This window comes from Oncorhynchus mykiss, chromosome 17, assembly GCF_013265735.2.
Source record: "Oncorhynchus mykiss isolate Arlee chromosome 17, USDA_OmykA_1.1, whole genome shotgun sequence".
NCBI lineage: Eukaryota > Metazoa > Chordata > Actinopteri > Salmoniformes > Salmonidae > Oncorhynchus > Oncorhynchus mykiss.
The window spans coordinates 5570008-5596711 of NC_048581.1; the positions used below are offsets into that span (position 1 = coordinate 5570008).

At 43.1% G+C, this 26704-nt stretch overlaps 1 protein-coding gene across 1 annotated transcript in view; it reads left to right on the top strand.

Moving 5' to 3' along the window:
* Window positions 1–26704, top strand: part of LOC110494908 (zinc finger protein 721) — a 317665-nt gene that overhangs the window by 289930 nt on the left and 1031 nt on the right. Inside the window, 3 exon segments of the mRNA XM_036948289.1 lie at window positions 7579–8792; window positions 21889–21942; window positions 22073–22250. Of these exon segments, the coding sequence (XP_036804184.1) occupies window positions 7579–8792; window positions 21889–21942; window positions 22073–22250 (1446 nt within the window).

A 26704-nucleotide genomic window follows, 5' to 3' on the forward strand; every position in this document is an offset into this window, starting at 1 on the left:
ACATTGACTCTGTACTGGTACCCCCTGTATATTGCCTCCACATTGACTCTGTACTGGTACCCCCTGTATATAACCTCCACATTGACTCTGTACTGGTACCCCCTGTATATAACCTCCTCATTGGCTCTGTACTGGTACCCCCTGTATATTGCCTCCACATTGACTCTGTACTGGTACCCCCTGTATATAGCCTCCACATTGACTCTGTACTGGTACCCCCTGTATATAGCCTCCACATTGACTCGGTACTGGTACCCCCTGTATATAGCCTCCACATTGACTCTGTACTGGTACCCCCTGTATATTGCCTCCACATTGACTCTGTACTGGTACCCCCTGTATATAGCCTCCACATTGACTCTGTACTGGTACCCCCTGTATATAGCCTCCACATTGACTCGGTACTGGTACCCCCTGTATATAGCCTCCACATTGACTCTGTACTGGTACCCCCTGTATATTGCCTCCACATTGACTCTGTACTGGTACCCCCTGTATATAACCTCCACATTGACTCTGTACTGGTACCCCCTGTATATAACCTCCTCATTGGCTCTGTACTGGTACCCCCTGTATATTGCCTCCACATTGACTCTGTACTGGTACCCCCTGTATATAACCTCCACATTGACTCTGTACTGGTACCCCCTGTATATTGCCTCCACATTGACTCTGTGCTGGTACCCCCTGTATACAACCTCCACATTGACTCTGTAAACACGGTATAGTTTTTTTATTGTGTAACTTTTTTTCTTACCTCTTATTTTTCTTAACTACATTGTTGGTTAAGGGCTTGTCAGTAAGAATTTCATGGTAATGAAACACCTGTTGTAGCTTTCTATTGTAGCTTTAAGGGAATAGTATGGTCACATCTAGAGAAAAAATGTACAGAGTAAATGTGTATAAACACACTTCCTATTCATGGAAGTATTTATTCATCATCTACATATTCATATTACGCTTCTACGTCTGTGTACAGGAACGTAGTAGTTGTATGACGTAAGAGAAAATATATCAGCTTATTGTTAAATAATTATGACGTTATTTCCAATACAAAAAGTGTAGTAACTATTGTTTCCAAACTGCGTTACCCACTCCAGCCAGCAGATGGCGACGAGCGTCTTTCAGGTGATGCTTCTTTCGTGACGTATAATGGACTGGACGGGACGCTTCTTCAGGAACAACAACACTGCTACTCTTTCAACCACCTCCGTAGCTTGGTAGACAAGGTAAAACTGAAAGATTGACGTTTTAGGCCATGTTAATGTGCATTAGCTAATCGCAGTGTTTAAAACACATTTCAGTTGACGTTAACTTGAACCTAATGTGCTTGTTCAATTTGCAAATGTGTTAAAGATTGATACTGAGCCTAGCACTAGGCTATTCGCTAATGCTAACTAGCTAGCTAACATCCCTGACCATGAGCTCATTAAACTACTCATCCCCTGCTAAAGAAGTGGATGTCTGCTGTACGGAGAAAGAAGCTCTGGCGCTGAACATTGTCGTGAAAGAAGAAGAGGAGGATATTACAGTGAAAGGAGAGAAAGATGCTCTGGCGCTGAACATTGTCGTGAAAGACGAAGAGGAGAATATTACAGTGAAAGGAGAGAAAGATGCTCTGGCTCTGGACATTGTCGTGAAAGAGGAAGAGGAGGAGGATATTACAGTGAAAGGAGAGAAAGAACCTTTCAGAATGAAAAAGGAGGAAGAGGAGGCTGTTATAGGGAAAGAAGAGAAAGCATACCCTTCCTCTCTAAAAGGTTCTATCTCAGTAAAGGTGAAGGAGGAAGACGTTTTGGGAGTGAAAGAGGAGGAGACAGAATATCTCATTAACACCAGTGAGTATTGTCTTAAAAACAGGGGCACAAACTATGCAGTTGTTGAACTAATGTGTGGTTTTAAGGGGCATTCTACTTAAGTTCTTCACTTCAATGTGATGTTCAGTACTTATATAAATTGTTAAAGGGTCAATCTGCCATTGCTACATGTATTTTTGGGACTTTTAAATTATTTAAATATATAACAGGCTTTTAAAATGTAATAATGGAGCATAATTTATACTTAAAATATCAAAGGGACACAAAAGGCACCCAATTAATTTAGAGATATTAATGCCTCCATCCATAATGGTATGTGTCTGTGTCTCCTCTTTATGGTTACCAGGACAACGCTAGCCCTTCCTCTCTCCCGGAGTCCCCGTGTCATGCCTCTCCCGGAAACACCTTACTACTGGGTATGAAGAGGTTGTCTGTGCTGCTGGTGGACTGCAGGAAAACAACGGGGCTGAGTGGAACTGTGAGAGGAGGAGAAGAGAAGAAAGGATCAGATTTGACACATCAAAGTAAGTGCTGTAGTTCAGTTTGAACAAATAAATAGATCTGCCCACTGGTATCTGTTACCAGGACAACCAGCAGAGTTCTGTTAGTTGACAGGAAGATAGAGTAGTGTATATGGATGTAATGAATATCATAACACTGAAAAAGGATTCGGCCAATGAAAAGAGAGAAACCGATAGACCATATAAAACCTTGATGAAAGTTAGATTTAGAGAGAAACCAATAGACCATATAAAACCTTGATGAAAGTTAGCTTTAGAGGGAAAGTTTCAAGATGACCTAATGTAAGGTGCTTGTTTTACAAAAACATTCCATAAACTTGGTTCAGTTTATCAATCAACCTACCAGGGTAGTTACAAACGGTACAGAAATTGAATCAACATATTTTGATCATATCTTTACTATTGCTGCAGAAATGTGTTTGAAAGCAGTATCCAAATTCATCGGATGTTGTGATCACAATATAGTAGTCATATCTAGGACAACCAAAGTTCCAAAAGGCTGGGCCTAATGTTCTATATAAGAGGTCATACAATTGTTTGTGGTGATTCCTATGTTGTTGATGTTATTACGTTGTTTTTTTTCACAGTAAATAACTCACGGACACTAGAGAAGCTTTAACCAAGTTTAATTATTCCCAAAGGTTCTGTACATCTGTAATTCAGACAACCCAACATTTGTTCCATCCAGATATATGTCTCACTTAAGACACTCCTTCTCTCCAATCCTTACATCTTATGGTTCCACAGGAAGAGAGTAACAGGATACCAGACCTTTATCTCCCTGATGAGAATCTGTCCTGACCTCAACCCCTCCTTCATCTAATCCACAGATGTTCGTCTCCCCTGTTTCACACTTTGCTCTCCTCTCGTCCACCCAACACATTCCGAAGCCACCTGTCTTTCTTCAGAGAACCATTAACTTCTGACATAACACCCAGTCTCTTTCACTTCCTATCACTTCTTTAATGTCTCCATGTTTTGCCGATTCCAACAATGGAAACAATATTTGTTGGTCCGTGGTGTGTAATGACGAGCAACCAGACGCTGCCCTTGACACGTTTATGAAATTGCTTATCCCAGTTACTAATAAGCAGCACCCATTAAGAAAATGACTGTAAAAACTGTTAAAACCACGTGGATTGATGAGGAATTTAAAAATGGTATGATGAAGAGGGAGGCAAAAGAGATGGCATATAGGTCTGGCTGAATAACTGATTGGCAAACCTATTGCAAATTGAGAAATCATGTGACTAAACTGAGTAAAACGTAGAAACTACACTATGAATTACACGAAGAATGATTGTAAAAAGCTTTGGAACTCCTTTGATGCAATTTTGGGAAAAAAATCAACAATGACATGTTACTGGTGTCTGACAACGTGGGTGGAAAATGATTGAGGATAATAGTGGCCGATATTGCCAGTTCTATTAGCATTATCTTAAATTTAAGCCCACTAGAAAGTGTGTTCCCTCAGGCTTGGAGGGAAGCTAAAGTCATTCCACTCCCCAAGAATAGTAAAGCTCCCTTTACTGGCTTAAATAGCCGACCAATCAGCCTGTTACCAACCCTAAAAAATGGTGTTTGACCAGATACAATGCTATTTTACAGTAAACAAATATAGACTTTTAGCTTATAGGGAAGTTCATTCAACAAGCACAGCACTTACTTAATGACTGATTGGCTGAGAGAAATTGATGATAAAAATATTGTTGGGGCTGTTTTGTTTGACTCAGTGTGGCTTTTGACATTATTGATCGTAGTCTGCTGCTGAAAAAAACGTATGGCTTTTACACCCCCTGCTATATTGTGGATAAAGAGTTTTTATTTTAAAATGTAACCTTAATTTAACTAGGCAAGTCAGTTAAGAACAAATTATTTTTTTCAATGACGGCCTAGGACTGCCTTGTTCAGGGGCAGAACGACAGAGTTTTACCTTGTCAACTCGGGGATTCAATCCAGCAATCTCTCGGTTACTGGCCTACCGCTCTAACCACTAGGCTACCTGCCGCCCCAGAGCTACCTGTCTGACAGAACACAGTGTTCTTTAATGGAAGCCTGTACAACAAAATCAAGGCAGAATCAGGAATTCCCCAGGGCAGCTCTTTGGCACCTTCTTTTTTCAATCTTTACCAACAACATGCCAGTGACATTTAAGTAAAGCCCGTGTGTCTATGCATGTATGCGGATGACTCAATACTATACACGTCAGCTACTACAGCGACTGAAATGACTGCAACATTTAACATAGAGCTGCAGTTAGTTTCAGAATGGGTGGCAAGGAATAAGTTAGTCCTAAATATTTCTGATTACCTTAAGTTACATGGCCTACTACGCTAATTCTGTAGCAGGATTGATAGAGGGGGGTAAATATGAAGATTTTGTTGGGGCGCCAGGTAGGTATTAACCCTAGTTATTAAATATTATTAAAACCTAAAGGATGAGAGTAGAATAGATAGAGTAGCGCTTCCAGACACATTCTAAACATGATGGAGACTTAAAGGAGGACTGTAACATCTAATGATGAAACATTATGGAGTCTTAAAGGAGGACTGTAGCATCTAATGATGAAACATTATGGAGTCTTAAAGGAGGACTGTAGCATCTAATGATGAAACATTATGGAGTCTTAAAGGAGGACTGTAGCATCTAATGATGAAACATTATGGAGTCTTAAGGGAGGACTGTAGCATCTAATGATGAAACATTATGGAGTCTTAAAGGAGGACTGTACCATCTAATGATGAAACATTATGGAGTCTTAAAGGAGGACTGTAGCATCTAATGATGAAACATTATGGAGTCTTAAAGGAGGACTGTAGCATCTAATGATGAAACATTATGGAGTCTTAAAGGAGGACTGTAGCATCTAATGATGAAACATTATGGAGTCTTAAAGGAGGACTGTACCATCTAATGATGAAACATTATGGAGTCTTAAAGGAGGACTGTAGCATCTAATGATGAAACATTATGGAGTCTTAAAGGAGGACTGTAGCATCTAATGATGAAACATTATGGAGTCTTAAAGGAGGACTGTAGCATCTAATGATGAAACATTATGGAGTCTTAAAGGAGGACTGTAGCATCTAATGATGAAACATTATGGAGTCTTAAAGGTGCCCCCTAGTTTCAAGAGTTAATGTGCCATAACCGGTTTTAATGTGTTTGAGCCAATCAGTTGTGTTGTGACAAGGTAGGGGTGGTATACAGAAGATAGCCCTATTGGGTAAAAGACAAAGTCCATATTATGTCTTGAACAGCTCAAATAAGCAAAGAGAAACAACAGTCCATCATTACTTTAAGGACCACCACAAGAATGGAAGATCCAGAGTTACTTCTGATGCATAAGTTCATTAGAGTTACCAGCCGTAGAAATTGCAGCCCAAATAAATGCTTCACAAAGTTCAAGTAACAGACACATCTCAACATCATCGGTTCAGAGGAGACTGCGTGAATCAGGCCTTCATGGTCAAATTTCTGCAAGGAAACCACTACTAAAGGACACCAATAAGAAGAAGAGACTTGCTTGGGCCAAGAAACATGAGCAATGGACATTAGACCGGTGGATATCTGTCCTTGGGTCTGATGAGTCTTAATGTGAGATTTTTGGTTCCGAGCGTCATGTCTTTGTGAGACGAGGAGTAGATGAACAGATTATCTCTGCATGTGTGGTTCCCACCGTGAAGCATGGAGGAGGAGATGTGATGGTGTGCGGGTGCTTTGCTATTGACAATGTCAGTGATTTATTTATTCAAGTCACACTTAACCAGCATGACTACCACAGCATTCTGCAGCGATATGCCATCCCATCTGGTTTGGGATTAGTCCCACTGTCATTTGTTTTTCAACAGGACAATGACCCAACACACCTCCAGGTTGTGTAAGAGCTATTTGATTAAGTAGGAGAGTGATGGAGTGCTGCATCAGATGACCTGGCCTACACAATCCCCCGACCTCAACCAAATCAAGATGGTTTGGGATGAGTTGGATCGCAGAGGTGAAGGGAAAGCGGCCTACAAGTTCTCAACATATGTGGGAATGCCTACAAGACTGTTGGAAAAGGATTCCAGGTGAAGCTGGTTGAGAGAAAGCAAGGGTGGCAACTTTTGAAGAATAAAATATATATTTTGATTTAATACTTGTGGTTACTACATGATTCCATGTGTTTTTTAATCATTTTGATGTCTTTATTATTCTACAATGTAGAAAATAGTAAAAATAAAGAAAAACCCTTGAATGAGTAGGTAAGTCCAACCTTTTGACTGGTACTGTACATTACATTTCCTAACAGCTCCAGTGGACATTCCTGCAATCAGCATGCCAATTGCCCGCTCCCTCAGAGACCTGTGGCATTGTTGTGTGAACAAACTGCACATTTTCGAGTAGCCTTTTATTATCCCCAGCACAAGGTGCACCTGTGTAATAAGCAAGCTGTTCAATCAGCTTCTTGATATGCCACACCTGTCAGGTGGATGGATTATCTTGGCAAAGAATAAATGTTGACTAACAGTGATGCTCATGAAACATCCAACACTTTACATGTTGCGTTTATATTTTTGTTTTTTGTTGTTACTATCAGTTTTAGGAACATTTACCCAAAATATGACATCAGCGATAATCAAAATGTTGAAAATCTGTGAATGTCTAACTAAGAAATTGGTCCATTTAAACAGCATGTGTCGAACCCTTTCAACAACGGGGAGATGTTACTGATGTGCTTTGTATCTTCGACGTAAAAACAAGTTTTGGACCTCCACACAAAATTACTTCTTTAGTTATTTTATGTTTAAGGAAGTGTGTAGGTCACATTCTGTATCATACAGCTATGAATGTTATATATTTAGAACCACCTGTTCAATTGGAATCCAGTGACGTCTGTGTCTTCGGTGTCCTAGAACTGTCCAGGTTTTTGTGTTCTGACTTTTAAAACAGGATGAATAAAATAAGTAATTTAAACATATCAGTAATTACCAGGAAGCTCTACATTTGTTTTAAAATCACACTAAGATTTTTTAAAACTGGCCTCGGGTTATTGAGAGATCTGATTTAGGATTTACCCTCGTAGCAAGGTTGTTTTATCATGTGGTTTCATTCGGGTCTCTATTTAAAAATAACACTGTCTTTGGCAGGAGAAAGGCCAGACTCGGAGGAACCAGAGCCAGGGACGTCCAAACTAGCAAGACGACACCACTGCTCCCACTGTGGAAAGAGTTGTAACCGGTTATGGGACCTGAAACAACATGAGAAAATGCACACAGGGGAGAAGCCTTACCACTGCTCCCAGTGTGGAAAGAGTTTTCACCAGAAAGCACACCTGAAAGCTCATGAGAGAATACACACAGGAGAGAAGCCTTACCACTGCTCCCAATGTGGAAAGTGTTTCAACCAGTCGGGGGAGCTGAAACAACATGAGAGAATACACACAGGAGAGAAGCCTTACCACTGCTCCCAATGTGGAAAGTGTTTCAACCAGAGAGTAAACCTGAAACAACATGAGAGAATACACACAGGAGAGAAGCCTTACCACTGCTCCCAGTGTGGAAAGAGTTTCAATCGGAAAGCAAACCTGAAAGCTCATGAGAGAATACACACAGGAGAGAAGCCTTACCACTGCTCCCAATGTGGAAAGTGTTTCAACCAGTCGGGGGAGCTGAAACTACATGAGAGAATACACACAGGAGAGAAGCCTTACCACTGCTCCCATTGTGGAAAGTGTTTCGTCCATTTGGAGGTGCTGAAACAGCATGAGAGAATACACACAGGGGAGAAGCCTTACCACTGCTACCAGTGTGGAAAGGGTTTCAACCAGAGAGGAAACCTGAAACTGCATGAGAGAATACACACAGGAGAGAAGCCTTACCACTGCTCCCAATGTGGAAAGCGTTTCGTCCGTTCGGTGGAGCTGAAACAACACGAGAGAATACACACAGGAGAGAAGCCTTACCACTGCTCCCAGTGTGGAAAGAGTTTCAGCCGGAAAGCATTCCTGAACCAACACGAGAGAATACACACAGGGGAGAAGCCTTACCACTGCTCCCAGTGTGGAAAGCGTTTCAACCATTCAGGGAAGCTGAATCGGCATGAGAGAATACACACAGGAGAGAAGCCTTACCACTGCTCCCAATGTGGAAAGTGTTTCAACCAGTCGGGGGAGCTGAAACAACACGAGAGAATACACACGGGAGAGAAGCCTTACCACTGCTCCCAGTGTGGAAAGCGTTTCAACCATTCAGGAAAGCTGAAACGGCATGAGAGAATACACACAGGAGAGAAGCCTTACCACTGCTCCCAATGTGGAAAGTTCTTCAGCCAGATAGGATACCTGAAACAACATGAGAGAATACACACAGGGGAAAAGCCTTACCACTGCTCCCAGTGTGGAAAGTGTTTCAACAATTCAGGGACGCTGAAACGACATGAGAGAATACACACAGGGCAGAAGCCTTACCACTCCTCCCAGGGTGCAAAGCTTTTGCCCATTTAGGAAGCCTGAAAGAACACATTAGACTGCACACAGAGGAGAAGGCTTAGAAAAGCTCAGACTGTGGGAAAACATAGTACTCATAACAGTCATTTAAACGTCATTAGAGAATCCACACCGGAGAGAGAAATTACTTCTCTTAGCGTGTATATTGATATTTCACATCACATTGGCTTAAAATTCATCAGAGAACATACACAGTGCTCCCATTGTCTTATATTGTTGACTGACAATGTGTTTACCTGTCTTTACCATATGAAATTAAATGGTACAGGGTATACTCAAACATATATTTGACCTACAAAACTAAGGAGATGATTGTGGACTTCAGGAAACAGCAGGGGGAACACCCCCCTATCCACATCGATGGAACAGTAGTGGAGAGGGTAGTAAGTTTTATGTTCCTCGGCATACACATCACAGACAAACTGAATTGGTCCACCCACACAGACAGCATCATGAAGAAGGCGCAACAGCGCCTCTTCAACCTCAGGAGGCTGAAGAAATTCGGCCTGTCACCAAAAGCACTCACAAACTTCTACAGATGCACAATCGAGAGCATCCTGTCGGGCTGTATCACCGCCTGGTACGGCAACTGCTCCGCCCACAACCGTAAGGCTCTCCAGAGGGTAGTGAGGTCTGCACAACGCATCACCGGGGGCAAACTACCTGCCCTCCAAGACACCTACACCACCCGATGTCACAGGAAGGCCATAAAGATCATCAAGGACAACAACCACCCGAGCCACTGCCTGTTCACCCCGCTATCATCCAGAAGGCGAGGTCAGTACAGGTGCATCAAAGCTGGGACCGAGAGACTGAAAAACAGCTTCTATCTCAAGGCCATCAGACTGTTAAACAGCCACCACTAACATTGAGTGGCTGCTGCCAACACACTGACTCAACTCCAGCCACTTTAATAATGGGAATTGATGGGAAATTATGTAAAATATATCACTAGCCACTTTAAACAAGGCTACCTAATATAAGGTTTACATACCCTACATTATTCATCTCATATATATACGTATATACTGTACTCTATATCATCTACTGCATCTTTATGTAATACATGTATCACTAGCCACTAACTATGCCACTTTGTTTACATACTCATCTCATATGTATATACTGCACTCAATACCATCTACTGTATCTTGCCTATGCCGCTCTGTACCATCACTCATTCATATATCTTTATGTACATATCCCCTTACACTTGTGTCTATAAGGTAGTAGTTTTGGAATTGTTAGCTAGATTACTTGTTGGTTATTACTGCATTGTCGGAACTAGAAGCACAAGCATTTCGCTACACTCGCACTAACATCTGCTAACCATGTGTATGTGACAAATAAAATGTCATTTGATTTGACCTCAGAAATAAAGAATCTTGGTTTGACTTGGACTCCAGCACATCCTTATTTTATAATATCCACCACAACTCTCCCACAGATTGCTGTTTATCATTGTCTCAATGAAGAGTTCCTCTTTCGACTTTCCTGGGGGCAATTACAAACCTCCCACTGGTTGAATAAACGTGGTTACCCGATTGATGAGATTATCATGGGTGAGAGCAATTATTTTATTTGTCAAATGGCAACCAAGCATCGGTCATCATGTCACCAGATTAAGACCCTCAAAACGTATTGGAAAGGAGCATCAAGCTCATCACATGTAGTTTCACCACCCTGTGAAGTTCATAACTTATTTCATCTGTAGCCTAATAAACGACATGGTTTTCCAAGTCATAGTGGGAGGACCACACAACATATCATCACGTGACTCCAAGTTAACTAAGACATGAGGGTTATTTGTTGAAGGAATTAAATTGCTCTCTGTTTTAATACCCAATTAAAATTAAACACTCTGTCAATTCATAAGGAATTGTAATTCCCTTATTCTATAATGATAGACAGAGCCCAGTCTTAAAATCAGACAGCAGAGTTTATTCAAGAGAGTACTGAGTACACATTTTACCACAGGTTATAAACGGAAAATGACGTCAGCGTTTTCTAAATGTTCCGTCTCTTCTTGACACTGGTAGAAAGGCTCTATAGTTCTCAAGCTTTCCCTCCTCGCCTTGAGCCAAGGCCTTGAGCCAAGGTCAGCTAGTGTAGATAAGCATTCTAGTCAGTTTGGAGATATAGTTCATTCATTTGTACCAAGGAACAGACCGTCATTGTTCTAAACTCTTGACCACATTCACACACACATTATTTTCAGTACTGGGATCAAGAAAGAAAACTCATACATATACAGAATAGTATTCTGATTAGTACATATACAGTAACATAATAGTATTCGGGTTAGTACATATACAGTAACACGCTAGTATTCTGATTAGTCAGTCCTGATTGAAATGTATACATAATTAGTCATCATTGATATATAAATATTTGTACATAAAGGAGTTTCCATCGCCATTTCTCACTAAAACGTTTATACTGGCACAAAAAGACCCAACCATGTCAGACAAACTAACATATCGTCTGTCAGCATTTATAAAAATATTCAGGCATATCCTGTTTTCGTCAGCCCGGTCATTACTTTTGAAATGGTTGGATCAATATCCACCTTCATGATGTGGATGAAGCCTGATTTGGAATGTCTGAGTAGTTCTATATGATGTCATAATACACCCCTCGATAATCAAGTGATATTTGGAATGTCTGAGTAGTTCTATCTGATGTCATAATTCACCCCTCGATAATCAAGTGATATTTGGAATGTCTGAGTAGTTCTATCTGATGTCATAATTCACCCCTCTGATAGTGATACATTTGCTCCATTGTTTCCATGTCAGTTGGTTTCCCACTCTGATGATGTATATCTGACAGAGGGGCTTTAAATGAATAGTATGGTGACATCTTAGTGGGGCTTGAAGTAAATAGGATTATTAATCATAAACTCCTATAGCAGCAATACAATGCAGCTTTGACATCAAGAAGAGAATGGGCTGATGGGTGGTGGTGCTACTCTATAGGTAAGGCTGTTCAATATGAATGTTCAATACACACAATAGGTTGGTTATGGAGGGTGATGTATCACAGTCAAAGTCCTGCAAAAAGAGCTAAGAGACTCATATTTGTGTAAACTATACATAGTTGTGTTCTGTGGTTGTCACTGAGTTGGCTGATATCCCATTTTATGGGGTCACTCCACAGTTAAGGCTGTACAGTGCCTATACAAAGTCTACACTTTGCTCCTTTCATATTTATTTTGATCCTGATAAACTCTCCAGTCCCTGCCAGTGACAAGCATACCCATAACATGATGCTGCCACCACAATACTTAATGTGTGGTCTATCTCCAGGTCATCAGACTGTTAAATAGTCACCTCTAGCCGGCCTCCGCCCAGTATCATCCTATATAACTACTGCTGTACACACCTTTTATATTAGTTTCCGGTTCTACCATTTCTATATTTCTAAATCCTTAAAATAAATTGTAGGGAAAATCAGTAGGTCACACAAATGACTATTTCTAAACAAAGATAATAGACAAGTAGAATGGGAGAGGTTTCTTATACTATCTTCACTTACTCTGTGCAGAGACTCCAGGGGTGGTGATGAAGGCTGTGGGAATGAAGATCAGACAGTGAAGAGACTTCAGGGGTGGTGATGAGGGCGGTAGGAATGAAGATCAGTCAGCAATACTGGTCCTGTGGTCAGGTGGGGGAGTGGTCGAGGCAGCCAATGATTGTGAGGAAGCAATGTGGGGAACAGGCTCCTTTCTACTACCATTCTGGGGTCTGGATACATGCCAACAAAGACTGCAACTGCTTCAAACAATGAGAGTGGCTACCATTGACCATCACACTTTCTTTCATAACCAGGAAGCCCATGTTGAGCCAGCAGTGTTCCCACTATGGAAGAGGGAGCAGGATGCCTTCATCCAGTCTCTCAGAAAACCATGTTGAGCCATCAGTGTTCTCACTATGGAAGAGGGAGCAGGAAGACGTCATCCAGGGACAAGGACAAAGGTGCAGCACTGGTGTTAGTAGCTGATGACAGAAGTGACAGCCTGGACACACAGCAAAGTTTGACGCGATCAGTGTTGTTGAGCAGAGAATCAACCAGATTGATTCACAGTCAGTGTTGTTGAGCAGAGAATCAACCAGAGAATCAACCAGATTGATTCACAGTCAGTGTTGTTGAGCAGAGAATCAACCAGATTGATTCACAGTCCATGTTGTTGAGCAGAGAATCAACCAGAGAATCAACCAGATTGATTCACAGTCAGTGTTGTTGAGCAAAGAATCAACCAGATTGATTCACAGTCAGTGTTGTTGAGCAGAGAGAGAGATTAAAGTAGAGGCACGCGGCAAAGTGATTGATTGATGACCTGTGCATGTCCGAATATGTGCCCCCGCCCCGTCCCCCCTGTTCCAGTGGTCACGTGTTAGGGGGTGTGTGTTATTTCATAGCTATATGTCATCCTTTGAAGTAGTCCTGGTGATTGATGTCTAGGGGCCTGGTTGAACTGGGGGGGTTGTGTTTGAAGTTGTGGACAGGGTATGACCCCCCCACCCCCCAGTTTTATCGCCCTTATGTTTGTTATCTGATGAAGCAGGAATGTCCTGGGCTGTGGCATATGCCTTATAAATGTCCAGAACAAGCATTTTTTAAAATAAAGACCTGAATATTAAACATCTAAAATATGTCTACAAGGGCAATTATCGGAGTGCTTTGCAGCTCATGTCATGAATCCAACGACAAAAGCCTGGATGATGTTTTGCGTGAGGCTCCCGAATGTTTTAAAGGATTTTTGTGTACAAGCGAGGGTCATATGTCTTACATATTCAGCCCGGAGGAATCTACGGTTAAGATATTCACAGACAGCGTGTCCCAACCCTTTTATCGGGCAGAACCCGAGAGTTTTTCTCCAGCGCTAAGGATGAGAGAATGGCTTAAAATAAGACTAGCGCTGTGTCAAATGGAACGCTCCCTGAGTGCTTCAAGGTTGCCCGGATATGCGTTGGAAGAACAGGTCTGTGGCCGAAGTGATCTAATGGCCCTTCAATGGCGTATACCCCGGACTCCAGAGTGACGATTTTAGCATGTGAACAATTTGATAGTGCAAATGCTTCGAAAACGGTCAGTTCATATGTATCTTCCAAAGCATGCAAGGATGTACATTTTTTTCAAATAATGTTCAGTTTTAAATGGCGCGATTACCATATTTTCAGAACACTGATGAATAAGCTGGACAGTCTTTTCGAAAATCGGGAACAATTACGGCGATGGCCGCGGTTATCGTTGAGACATACCCAGGAACAACAAAGTCGAAGGCGGATCTTTCCCTGGATGGAAAGTGGACAGAGCTTTGACGGAGCGCGGAAAAGACTTTGCGATGGGGAATTGGAAACGGATAATGTTCAGGGCTAACAGGACACCTATATCTGGAAGAAATAGTAAAAAAAATGTTGAATTATAACGTGTGTTAAAATGTAGGTGTTAATTTTGAAAATGTATAGCCCCCATTTAACTAAGGGGAAGCGCTCTTTTCTCTCACGCTAGGGTCTGGCGCAGACAACTGTAAGATCTGAAAAACTTTCATAGGCTGTCATTGTAAATAAGAATTTGTTCTTTAACTGACTTGCCTAGATGAAAAAAAGTGAGAATGCTATTCATTGACTACAGCTCCGCTTTCAACACCATAGTGCCTTCAAAGCTCATCTTTAAGCTTAGGAACCTGGGACTAAACATCTCCCTCTGCAACTGGATCCTGGACTTCTTGATCCCCAGGTGGTAAGAGTAAGTAACAACACATCTGCCACGCTGATCCTCATCACGGGGAGCCCCTCAGGGGTGCATGCTCAGCCCCTTCCTGTACTCCCTGTTCACTCATGACTGCATGGCCAGACACGACTCCAACGCCATCATTGAACAGTGTCATCAGGCCTGATCACTGACAACAACAACAAAGCCTACAGGGAGGAGGTCAGAGACCTGGTCGTGTGGTGCCAGGACAGCAACCATTCCCTCAATGTGATCAAGATAAAGGAGATGATTGTGGACTACAGGAAAAGGAGGACCAAGCACGCCCCATTCTCATTGACAGAGCTGTAGTGGAGCAGGTTGAGAGTTTCAAGTTCCTTGGTGTCCGCATCACCAACAAACTATCATGGTCCAAGCACACCAAGACAGTCGTGAAGAGGGCATGACAAAACCTATTCCCCCTCAGGATACTGAAAAGATTTGTCATGGGTCCTCAGATCCTCAAAACGTTCTACAGCTGCACCATCGAGAGCATCCTGACTGATTGCATCACTGCCTGGTTTGGCAACTGCTCGGCCTCTGACCGCAAGGCACTACAGAGGGCAGTGCGTACGGCCCAGTACATCACTAGGGCCAAGCTTCCTGCCACTCAGGACTTCTATACCAGGCGGTGTCAGAGGGACTTTTTTTGTACTTTACAAGTATTTTTCTTAACTGCATTGTTGGTGAAGGGCTTGTAAGTAAGCATTTCACCAAGGTCTACACCGGTTGTATTCGGCACATGAATAATAATATTTAATTTGATTTTCATACTTTTCTAATAAAACACTTTTCAACCCATATGATCTATTACATAATAAAAGTTTTAAAAAAAACGTATACAAATATCATGTCATAGTGAATTCATGACATGTGAACGAACAAGCCTTTTCATACTTTATAATATGGCTATACAGTGGGGAGAACAAGTATTTGATAGCCTGCCAAATCGCCAGTGTTTCCTACTTACAAAGCATGTAGAAATCTGTCATTTTTTATCATAGATACACTTTTTTTAAATTTATTTATTTCACCTTTATTTAACCAGGTAGGCAAGTTGAGAACACCTTTATTTAACCAGGTAGGTAAGTTGAGAACAAGTTCTCATTTACAATTGTGACCTGGCCAAGATAAAGCAAAGCAGTTCGACACATACAACGACACAGAGTTACACATGGAGTAAAACAAACATACAGTCAATAATACAGTATAAACAAGTCTATATACGATGTGAGCAAATGAGGTGAGATAAGGGAGGTGAAGGCAAAAAAAAGGCCATGGTGGCGAAGTAAATACAATATAGCAAGTAAAACACTGGAATGGTAGATTTGCAGTGGAAGAATGTGCAAAGTAGAAATAAAAATAATGGGGTGCAAAGGAGCAAAATAAATAAAATAAATACAGTAGGGAAAGAGGTTGTTGTTTGGGCTTAAATTATAGGTGGGCTATGTACAGGTGCAGTAATCTGTGAGCTGCTCTGACAGTTGGTGCTTAAAGCTAGTGAGGGAGATAAGTGTTTCCAGTTTCAGAGATTTTTGTAGTTCGTTCCAGTCATTGGTAGCAGAGAACTGGAAGGAGAGGCAGCCAAAGAAAGAATTGGTTTTGGGGGTGACCAGAGAGATATACCTGCTGGAGGGCATGCTACAGTTGGGTGATGCTATGGTGACCAGCGAGCTGAGATAAGGGGGGACTTTACCTAGCAGGGTCTTGTAGATGACATGGAGCCAGTGGGTTTGGCGACGAGTATGAAGCGAGGGCCAGCCAACGAGAGCGTACAGGTCGCAATGGTGGGTAGTATATGGGGCTTTGGTGACAAAACGGATTGCACTGTGATAGACTGCATCCAATTAGTTGAGTAGGGTATTGGAGGCTATTTTGTAAATGACATCACCGAAGTCGAGGATTGGTAGGATGGTCAGTTTTACAAGGGTATGTTTGGCAGCATGAGTGAAGGATGCTTTGTTGCGAAATAGGAAGCCAATTCTAGATTTAACTCTGGATTGGAGATGTTTGATGTGGGTCTGGAAGGAGAGTTTACAGTCTAACCAGACACCTAGGTATTTGTAATTGTCCACGTATTCTAAGTCAGAGCCGTCCAGAGTAGTGATGTTGGACAGGCGGGCAGGTGCAGGCAGCGATCGGTTGAAGAGCATGCATTTAGTTTTACTTGTATTTAAGAGCAATTGGAGGCCACGGAAGGAGAGTTGTATGGCATTGAAGCTTGCCTGGAGGGTTGTTAACACAGTGTCCTAAGAAGGGCCAGAAGTATACAGAATGATGTTGTCTGCGTAGAGGTGGATCAGAGACTCACCAGCAGCAAGAGCGACATCATTGATGTATACAGAGAAGAGAGTCGGTCCAACAATTGAACCCTGTGGCACCCCCATAGAGACTGCCAGAGGTCCGGACAGCAGACCCTCAGATTTTACACATTGAACTCTATCAGAGAATTAGTTGGTGAACCAGGCGAGGCAATCATTTGAGAAACCAAGGCTGTTGAGTCTGCCGATGAGGATGTGGTGATTGACAGAGTTGAAAGCCTTGGCCAGATCAATGAATACGGCTGCACAGTAATGTTTCTTATCGATGGCGGTTAAGATATCGTTTAGGATCTTGAGCGTGGCTGAGGTGCACCCATGACCAGCTCTGAAACCAGATTGCATAGCAGAGAAGGTATGGTGAGATTCGAAATGGTCGGTAATCTGTTGGTTGACTTTGCTTTCAAAGACCTTAGAAAGGCAAGGTAGGATAGATATAGGTCTGTAGCAGTTTGGGTCAAGAGTGTCCCCCCCTTTGAAGAGGGGGATGACCGCAGCTACTTTCCAATCTTTGGGAATGTCAGACGACACGAAAGAGAGGTTGAACAGGCTAGTAATAGGGGTGGCAACAATTTCGGCAGATAATTTTAGAAAGAAAGGGTCCAGATTGTCTAGCCCGGGTTGATTTGTAGGGGTCCAGATTTTGCCGCTCTGTCAGAACATCAGCTGACTGGATTTGGGAGAAAGAGAAATGGGGAAGGCTTGGGCGAGTTGCTGTGGGGGGTGCAGTGCTGTTGACCGGGGTAGGAGTAGCCAGGTGGAAAGCATGGCCAGCCATAGAAAAATGCTTATTGAAATTCTCAATTATGGTGGATTTATCAGTGGTGACAGTGTTTCCTATCTTCAGTGCAGTGGGCAGCAGGGAGGAGGTGTTCTTATTCTCCATGGACTTTACAGTGTTCCAGAACTTTTTTGAGTTAGTGTTGCAGGAAGCAAATTTCTGCTTGAAAAAGCTAACCTTGGCTTTTCTAACTGCCTGTGTATAATGGTTTCTAGCTTCCCTGAACAGCTGCATATCACGGGGGCTGTTCGATGCTAATGCAGAACGCCATAGGATGTTTTTGTGTTGGTTAAGGGCAGTCAGGTCTGGGGAGAACCAAGGGCTATATCTGTTCCTGGTTCTAAATTTCTTGAATGGGGCATGCTTATTTAAGATGGTTAGGAAGGCATTTAAAAAAAATACCCAGGCATCCTCTACTGACGGGATGAGATCAATATCCTTCCAGGATACCCCGGCCAGGTCGATTAGAAAGGCCTGCTCGCTGAAGTGTTTCAGGGAGCGTTGGACAGTGATGAGTGGAGGTCGTTTGACCGCTGACCCATTACGGATGCAGGCAATGAGGCAGTGATCGCTGAGATCTTGGTTGATAACAGCAGAGGTGTATTTAGAGGGCAAGTTGGTTAGGATGATATCTATGAGGGTGCCCGTGTTTCCGGCTTTGGGGAGGTACCTGGTAGGTTCATTGATAATTTGTGTGAGATTGAGGGCATCAAGTTTCGATTGTAGGGTGGCTGGGGTGTTAAGCATGTTCCAGTTTAGGTCGCCTAGCAGCACGAGCTCTGAAGATAGATGGGGGGCAATCAGTTCACATATGGTGTCCAGAGCACAGCTGGGGGCAGAGGGTGGTCTATAGCAGGCTTCAACCATGAGAGACGGAATCTAAAACAAAAATCCAGAAAATCACATTGAATGATTTTTAAGTAATTAATTAGCATTTTATTGAGACCCAGAGTTACTTCTGCTGCAGAGGATAAGTTCATTAGAGTTACCAGCCTCAGAAATTGCTGCCCAAATAAATGCTTCACAGAGTTGAATGAACAGACACATCTCAATATCAACTGTTCAGAGGAGACTGTGTGAATCAGGCCTTCATGGTCGAATTGCTGCAAAGAAACCACTACTCAAGGACAGCAAAAAGAAGAAGAGACTAGCTTGGGCCAAGAAACACGAGCAAACCTTCACATTGACCCTGTACTGGTACCCCCTATATATAGCCTCCACATTGACTCTGTACTGGTACCTCCTGTATATAGCCTTCACATTGACCCTGTACTGGTACCTCCTATATATAGCCTCCACATTGACTCTGTACTGGTACCTCCTGTATATAGCCTTCACATTGACCCTGTACTGGTACCTCCTGTATATAGCCTCCACATTGACTCTGTACTGGTACCCCCTGTATATAGCCTTCACATTAACTCTGTACTGGTACATCCTGTATATAGCCCCCACATTGACTCTGTACTAGTACCCCCTGTGTATAGCCTCCACATTGACTCTGTACTGGTACCCCCTGTATATAGCCTCCACATTGACTCTGTACTGGTACCCCCTGTATATAACCTCCACATTGACTCTGGACCGGTACCCCCTGTATACAGCCTCCACATTGACTCTGTACTGGTACCCCCTGTATATAGCCTCCACATTGACTCTGTACTGGTACCCCCTGTATATAGCCTCCACATTGACTCTGTACTGGTACCTCCTGTATGTGGCCTCCACATTGACTCTGTACTGGTACCTCCTGAATATAGCCTCCACATTGACTCTGTACCGGTACCCCCTGTATATAGCCTTCACATTATCTCTGTACTGGTACCTCCTGTATATAGCCTCCACATTGACTCTGTACTGGTACCCCCTGTATATAGCCTCCACATTGACTCTGTACCGGTACCCCCTGTATATAGCCTCCACATTGACTCTGTACTGGTACCTCCTGTATATAGCCTCCACATTGAATCTGTACCGGTACCCCCTGTATATAGCCTCCACATTGACTCTGTACTGGTACCTCCTGTATGTGGCCTCCACATTGACTCTGTACTGGTACCTCCTGTATGTGGCCTCCACATTGACTCTATACTGGTACCCCCTGTACATAGCCTCCACATTGACTCTGTACCGGTACCCCCTGTATATAGCCTCCACATTGACTCTGTACTGGTACCCCCTGTATATAGCCTCCACATTGACTCTGTACTGGTACCCCCTGTATATAGCCTCCACATTGACTCTGTACCGGTACCCCCTGTATATAGCCTCCACATTGACTCTGTACTGGTACCCCCTGTATATAGCCTCCACATTGACTCTGTACTGGTACCCCCTGTATATAGCCTCCACATTGACTCTGTACTGGTACCCCCTGTATATAGCCTCCACATTGACTCTGTACTGGTACCTCCTGTATGTGGCCTCCACATTGACTCTGTACTGGTACCCCCTGTATATAGCCTCCACATTGACTCTGTACTGGTACCCCCTGTATATAGCCTCCACATTGACTCTGTACTGGTACCTTCTGTATGTGGCCTCCACATTGACTCTGTACTGGTACCTCCTGTATATAGCCTCCACATTGACTCTGTACCGGTACCCCCTGTATATAGCCTCCACATTGACACTGTACCGGTACCCCCTGTATACAGCCTCCACATTGTCTCTGTACTGGTACCCCCTGTATACAACCTCCACATTGACTCTGTACTGGTACCCCCTGTATACAACCTCCACATTGTCTCTGTACTGGTACCCCCTGTATACAACCTCCACATTGACTCTGTACTGGTACCCCCTGTATATAGCCTCCACATTGACTCTGTACCGGTACCCCCTGTATATAGTCTCCACATTGACTCTGTACTGGTACCCCCTGTATATAGCCTCCACATTGACTCTGTACCGGTACCCCCTGTATATAGTCTCCACATTGACTCTGTGCTGGTACCCCCTGTATATTGCCTCCTCATTGACTCTGTAGCCACGGTATATTTTTTTATTGTGTAACTTATTTTCTTACCTCTAATTTTTTTAACTACATTGTTGGTTAAGGGCTTGTCAGTAAGAATTTCACGGTAATGTCTACTACACCTGTTGTAGCTCTTTCCAATACAAAAAGTGTAGTAACTATTGTTTCCAAACTGCGTTACCCACTCCAGCCAGCAGATGGCGATGAGCGTCTTTCAGGTGATGCTTCTTGCGTGACGTATAATGGACTCTTTCAACCACCTCGATAGCTTGCTAGACAACATAAAACTGAAAGATTGACGTTTTAGGCCATGTTAATGTGCATTAGCTAATCGCAGTGTTTAAAACACATTTCAGTTGACGTTAACTTGAACCTAATGTGTTTGTTCAATTTGCAAATTTGTTAAAGATTGATACTGAGCCTAGCACTAGGCTATTCGCTAATGCTAACTAGCTAGCTAACATCCCTGACCATGAGCTCATTTAACTACTCATCCCCTGCTGAAGAAGAGGATGTCTGCTGTCCGGAGAAAGAAGCTCTGGCGCTGAACATTGTCGCGAAAGACGAAGAGGAGGATAGTACAGTGAAAGGAGAGAAAGATGCTCTGCCGCTGAACATTGTCGTGAAAGACGAAGAGGAGGATATTACAGTGAAAGGAGAGAAAGAACCTTTCAGAATGAAAAAGGAGGAAGAGGAGGCTGTTATAGGGAAAGAAGAGAAAGCATCCTCTTCCTCTCTAAAAGGTTCTATCTCAGTAAAGGTGAAGGAGGAAGACGTTTTGGGAGTGAAAGAGGAGGAGACAGAATATCTCATTAACACCAGTGAGTATTGTCTTAAAAACAGGGGCACAAACTATGCAGTTGTTGAACTAATGTGTGGTTTTAAGGGGCATTCTACTTAAGTTCTTCACTTCAATGTGATGTTCAGTACTATATAAATTGTTAAAGGGTCAATCTGCCATTGCTACAGATATTTTTGGGACTTTTAAATGAGATTTAATTATATATAACAGGCTTTTAAAATGTAATAATGGAGCATAATGTATACTTAAAATATCAAAGGGACACAAAAGGCACCCAATTAATTTAGAGATATTAATGCCACTTATAAGACCCTATGACTGTAATAGACAGTAATAATTGATGATGGTAATAAGTTCACCATCTGTTTGATGTTCTCGTTCAAACAGGAGAGAGACATGACTATCGTGGATCCTCTGGGGAGCCTCAACAACATCCTGATGCTGACGAGACAGAGAAGAGTCTCTCCAGATCAGAACACCAGATGGTACAGCTTGGTCTGGTCTAGCATACAGCTTGCTCTATCTGGGTCTGGGTTTCTGTAAGGCACTTTATGACAACAGTGACATCAGCATCCATAATGATATGTGTCTGTGTCCCCTCTTTATGGTTACCAGGACAATGCTAGCCCTTCCGCCCTCCCGGAGTCCCTCTATCGTGCCTCTCCCGGTAGCACCTTACTACTGGGTATGAAGAGGTTGTCTGTGCTGCTGGTGGACTGCAGGAAAACAACAGGGCTGAGTGGAACTGTGAGAGGAGGAGAAGAGAAGAAAGGATCAGATTTGACTCATCAAAGTAAGTGCTGTAGTTCAGTTTGAACAAATAAATAGATCTGTCCACTGGTATCTGTTACCAGGACAACCAGCAGAGTTGTGTTAGTTGACAGGAAGATAGACTGGTGTATATGGATGTTATGAAGGAGTTCCCACATGCTGGGCACGTGTTGGCTACTTTTCCGTCACTCTGCGGTCCAACTCATCCCAAACCATCTCAATTTGAGTTGAGGTCGGGTGATTGTGGAGGCCAGGTCATCTGATGCAGCACTCCATCACTCTCCTTCTTGGTCAAATAGCACTTACACAGCCTGGTTGTGGTTGGGTCATTGTCCTGTTGAAAAACAAATGATAGTCCCACTAAGCACAAACCAGATGGGATTGTGTATCGCTGCAGAATGCTGTGGTAGCGATGCTGGTTAAGTGTGACTTGAATTCTAAATAAATCACAAACAGTGTCACCAGCAAAGCACCATCACTCATGAATGCTCATCAATGCTTCACGGTGGGAAACACACATGTGGAGATCATCCGTTCACCTACTCTGCGTCTCACAGACATGTCGGTTGGAACCGGAAATCTCAAATTTGGACTCATCAGACCAAAGGACAGATTTCCACCGGTCCATTGCTCATGCTTCTTGATTCACACAGTCTCCTCTGAACAGTTGATGTTGAGTTGTGTCTCTTAATTGAACTCTGTAAATCAGTTTCATCGTAGCAGAGGTAACTCTGGGTCTTCCTTTCCTGTGGAGGTCCTCATGAGAGCCAGTTTCATCATAGCAGAGGTAACTCTGGGTCTTCCTTTCCTGTGGAGGTCCTCATGAGGGCCAGTTTCATCATAGCAGAGGTAACTCTGGGTCTTCCTTTCCTGTGAAGGTCCTCATGAGAGCCAGTTTCATCATAGCAGAGGTAACTCTGGGTCTTCCTTCCCTGTGGAGGTCCTCATGAGAGCCAGTTTCATCATAGCAGAGGTAACTCTGGGTCTTCCTTTCCTGTGGAGGCCCTCATGAGAGCCAGTTCCATCATAGCAGAGGTAACTCTGGGTCTTCCTTTCCTGTGGAGGTCCTCATGAGAGCCAGTTTCATCATAGCAGAGGTAACTCTGGGTCTTCCTTTCCTGTGGAGGTCCTCATGAGAGCCAGTTTCATCATAGCAGAGGTAACTCTGGGTCTTCCTTTCCTGTGGAGGTCCTCATGAGAGCCAGTTTCATCATAGCAGAGGTAACTCTGGGTCTTCCTTTCCTGTGGAGGTCCTCATGAGAGCCAGTTTCATCATAGCAGAGGTAACTCTGGGTCTTCCTTTCCTGTGGAGGTCCTCATGAGAGCCAGTTTCCTCATAGCAGAGGTAACTCTGGGTCTTCCTTTCCTGTGGAGGTCCTCATGAGAGCCAGTTTCATCATAGCAGAGGTAACTCTGGGTCTTCCTTTCCTGTGGAGGTCCTCATGAGAGCCAGTTTCATCATAGCAGAGGTAACTCTGGGTCTTCCTTTCCTGTGGAGGTCCTCATGAGAGCCAGTTCCATCATAGCAGAGGTAACTCTGGGTCTTCCTTTCCTGTGGAGGTCCTCATGAGAGCCAGTTTCATCATAGCAGAGGTAACTCTGGGTCTTCCTTTCCTGTGGAGGTCCTCATGAGAGCCAGTTTCATCGTAGCAGAGGTAACTCTGGGTCTTCCTTTCCTGTGGAGGTCCTCATGAGAGCCAGTTTCATCATAGCAGAGGTAACTCTGGGTCTTCCTTTCCTGTGAAGGTCCTCATGAGAGCCAGTTTCATCATAGCAGAGGTAACTCTGGGTCTTCCTTTCCTGTGGAGGTCCTCATGAGAGCCAGTTTCATCGTAGCAGAGGTAACTCTGGGTCTTCCTTTCCTGTGGAGGTCCTCATGAGAGCCAGTTTCATCATAGCAGAGGTAACTCTGGGTCTTCCTTTCCTGTGGAGGTCCTCATGAGAGCCAGTTTCATCATAGCAGAGGTAACTCTGGGTCTTCCTTTCCTGTGGAGGTCCTCATGAGAGCCAGTTCCATCATAGCAGAGGTAACTCTGGGTCTTCCTTTCCTGTGGAGGTCCTCATGAGAGCCAGTTTCATCATAGCAGAGGTAACTCTGGGTCTTCCTTTCCTGTGGAGGTCCTCATGAGAGCCAGTTTCATCGTAGCTTTTGATGTTTTTTGCGACTGTGCTTAAAGAAACTTTCAATGTTCTTGAAATATTTGGTATTGACTGACCATGTCTTCAAGTAATGATGGGCTGTTGTTTCTCTTTGCTTATTTGAGCCATTTGGACTTGGTCTTTTACCAAATAGGGCTGTCTTCTGTATACCCCTTTAACTTGTCACAAGACAACTGATTGGCTCAAACTCACTAAGAAGGAAAAACACAAATGAATATTTAAACAAGGCACACCTGTTAATTGAAATGCTTTCCAGATGACTACCTCATGAAGCTGGTTGAGAGAATGCCAAGAGTGTGCAAAGCTGTCATCAAGACAAAGGGTGGCTACTTTGAAGAATCTCAAATATAAAATTTATTTTGATTTGTTTAACACATGATTCCATATGTGTTATTTCATAGTTGTGATGTCTTCACTATTATTCTATAATGTAGAAAATAGTTTTGAAAAATAAAGAAAACCCCTTGAATGAGTAGGTGTGTCCACCTTTGACTGGTTCTCTATATACAGTGGGGAGAACAAGTATTTGACACACTGCCGATTTTGCAGGTTTTCCTACTTACAAAGCATGTAGAGGTCTGTAATTTTTTATCATAGGTACACTTCAACTGTGAGAGACGGAATCTAAAACAAAAATCAAGGAAATCACATTGGATTATTTGTAAGTAATTAATTTGCATTTTATTGCATGGCATAAGTATTTGATACATCAGAAAAGCAGAATTTAATATTTGGTACAGAAACCTTTGTTTGCAATTACAGAGATCATATGTTTCCTGTAGTTCTTGACCAGGTTTGCACACACTGCAGCAGGGATTTTGGCCCACTCCATACAGACCTTCTCCAGATCCTTCAGGTTTCGGGGCTCTCGCTGGGCAATACAGACTTTCAGCTCGCTCCAACGATTTTCTATTGGGTTCAGGTCTGGAGACTGGCTAGGCCACTCCTGGACCTTGAGTTGCTTCTTACGGAGCCACTCCTTAGTTGCCCTGGCTGTGTGTTTCGGGTCGTTGTAATGCTGGAAGACCCAGCCACGACCCATCTTCAATACTCTTACTGAGGGAAGGAGGTTGTTGGCCAAGATCTCGCGATACATGGCCCCATCCATCCATCCCCAAAGAATGATGTTTCCACCTCCATGCTTCACAGTTGTGATGGTGTTCTTGGGGTTGTACTCATCCTTCTTTTCCTCCAAACACGGCGAGTGGAGTTTAGACCAAAAAGCTCTATTTTTGTCTCATCATACCACAGGACCTTCTCCCATTCCTCCTCTGGATCATCCAGATGGTCATTGGCAAACTTGAAACGGGCCTGGACATGCGCTGGCTTGAGCAGGGAGTACCTTGCGTGCGCTGCAGGATTTTAATCCATGACGGCATAGTGTGTTACTAATTATTTTCTAATAATTGCTCCAACAGTTGTTGCCTTCTCACCAAGCTGCTTGCCTATTGTCCTGTAGCCCATCCCAGCCTTTTGCAGGTCTACAATTTTATCCATGATGTCCTTACACCCTCTCTGGTCTTGGCCATTGTGGAGAGGTTGGAGTCTGTGTGATTGAGTGTGTGGACAGGTGTCTTTTATACAGGTAACGAGTTCAAACAGCTGCAGTTAATACAGGTAATGAGTGGAGAACAGGAGGGATTCTTAAAGAAAAACTAACAGGTCTGTGAGAGCTGGAATTCTTACTGGTTGGTAGGTGATCAAGTACTTATGTCATGCAATAAAATGCAAATTAATTACTTAAAAATCATACAATGTGATTTTCTGGATTTTTTTTATTTTTAGATTCCGTCTCTCACAGTTGAAGTGTACCTATGATAAAAATGACTGACCTCTACGTGCTTTGTAAGTAGGAAAACCTGCAAAATCGGCAGTGTATCAAATACTTGTTCTCCCCACTGTATGTATATACTGAACAGATATGAAAACAACAATTTCAATGATTTACAGTTCAAATTAGGAAAGTAGTCAACGTAAATACATTTATTAGGTCCTAATCTATGGACTTCACATGACTGGGCAGGGGCGCAGCCATTGGTGGGTCTGTTGGGGCGTAAGCCCACCCACTTGGGAGCCATGCCCAGCGAATCAGAATTAGTTTTCTCCACAAAAGGGCTTTGTTACAGAGATAAACACTCCTCCGTTTCATCAGTTGTCCGGGTGGCTGATCTCAGACAATGTGGAGGGCCTTGATCTGCGGTTGTGTGGCCTGTTGGACGGACTTCCAAATTCTCTAAAAAGACATTGGAGGCGGCTGATGGTAGAGAATGCAACATTAAATTCTCTGGTAGCAGCTCCACTGGATATTCCTGCAGT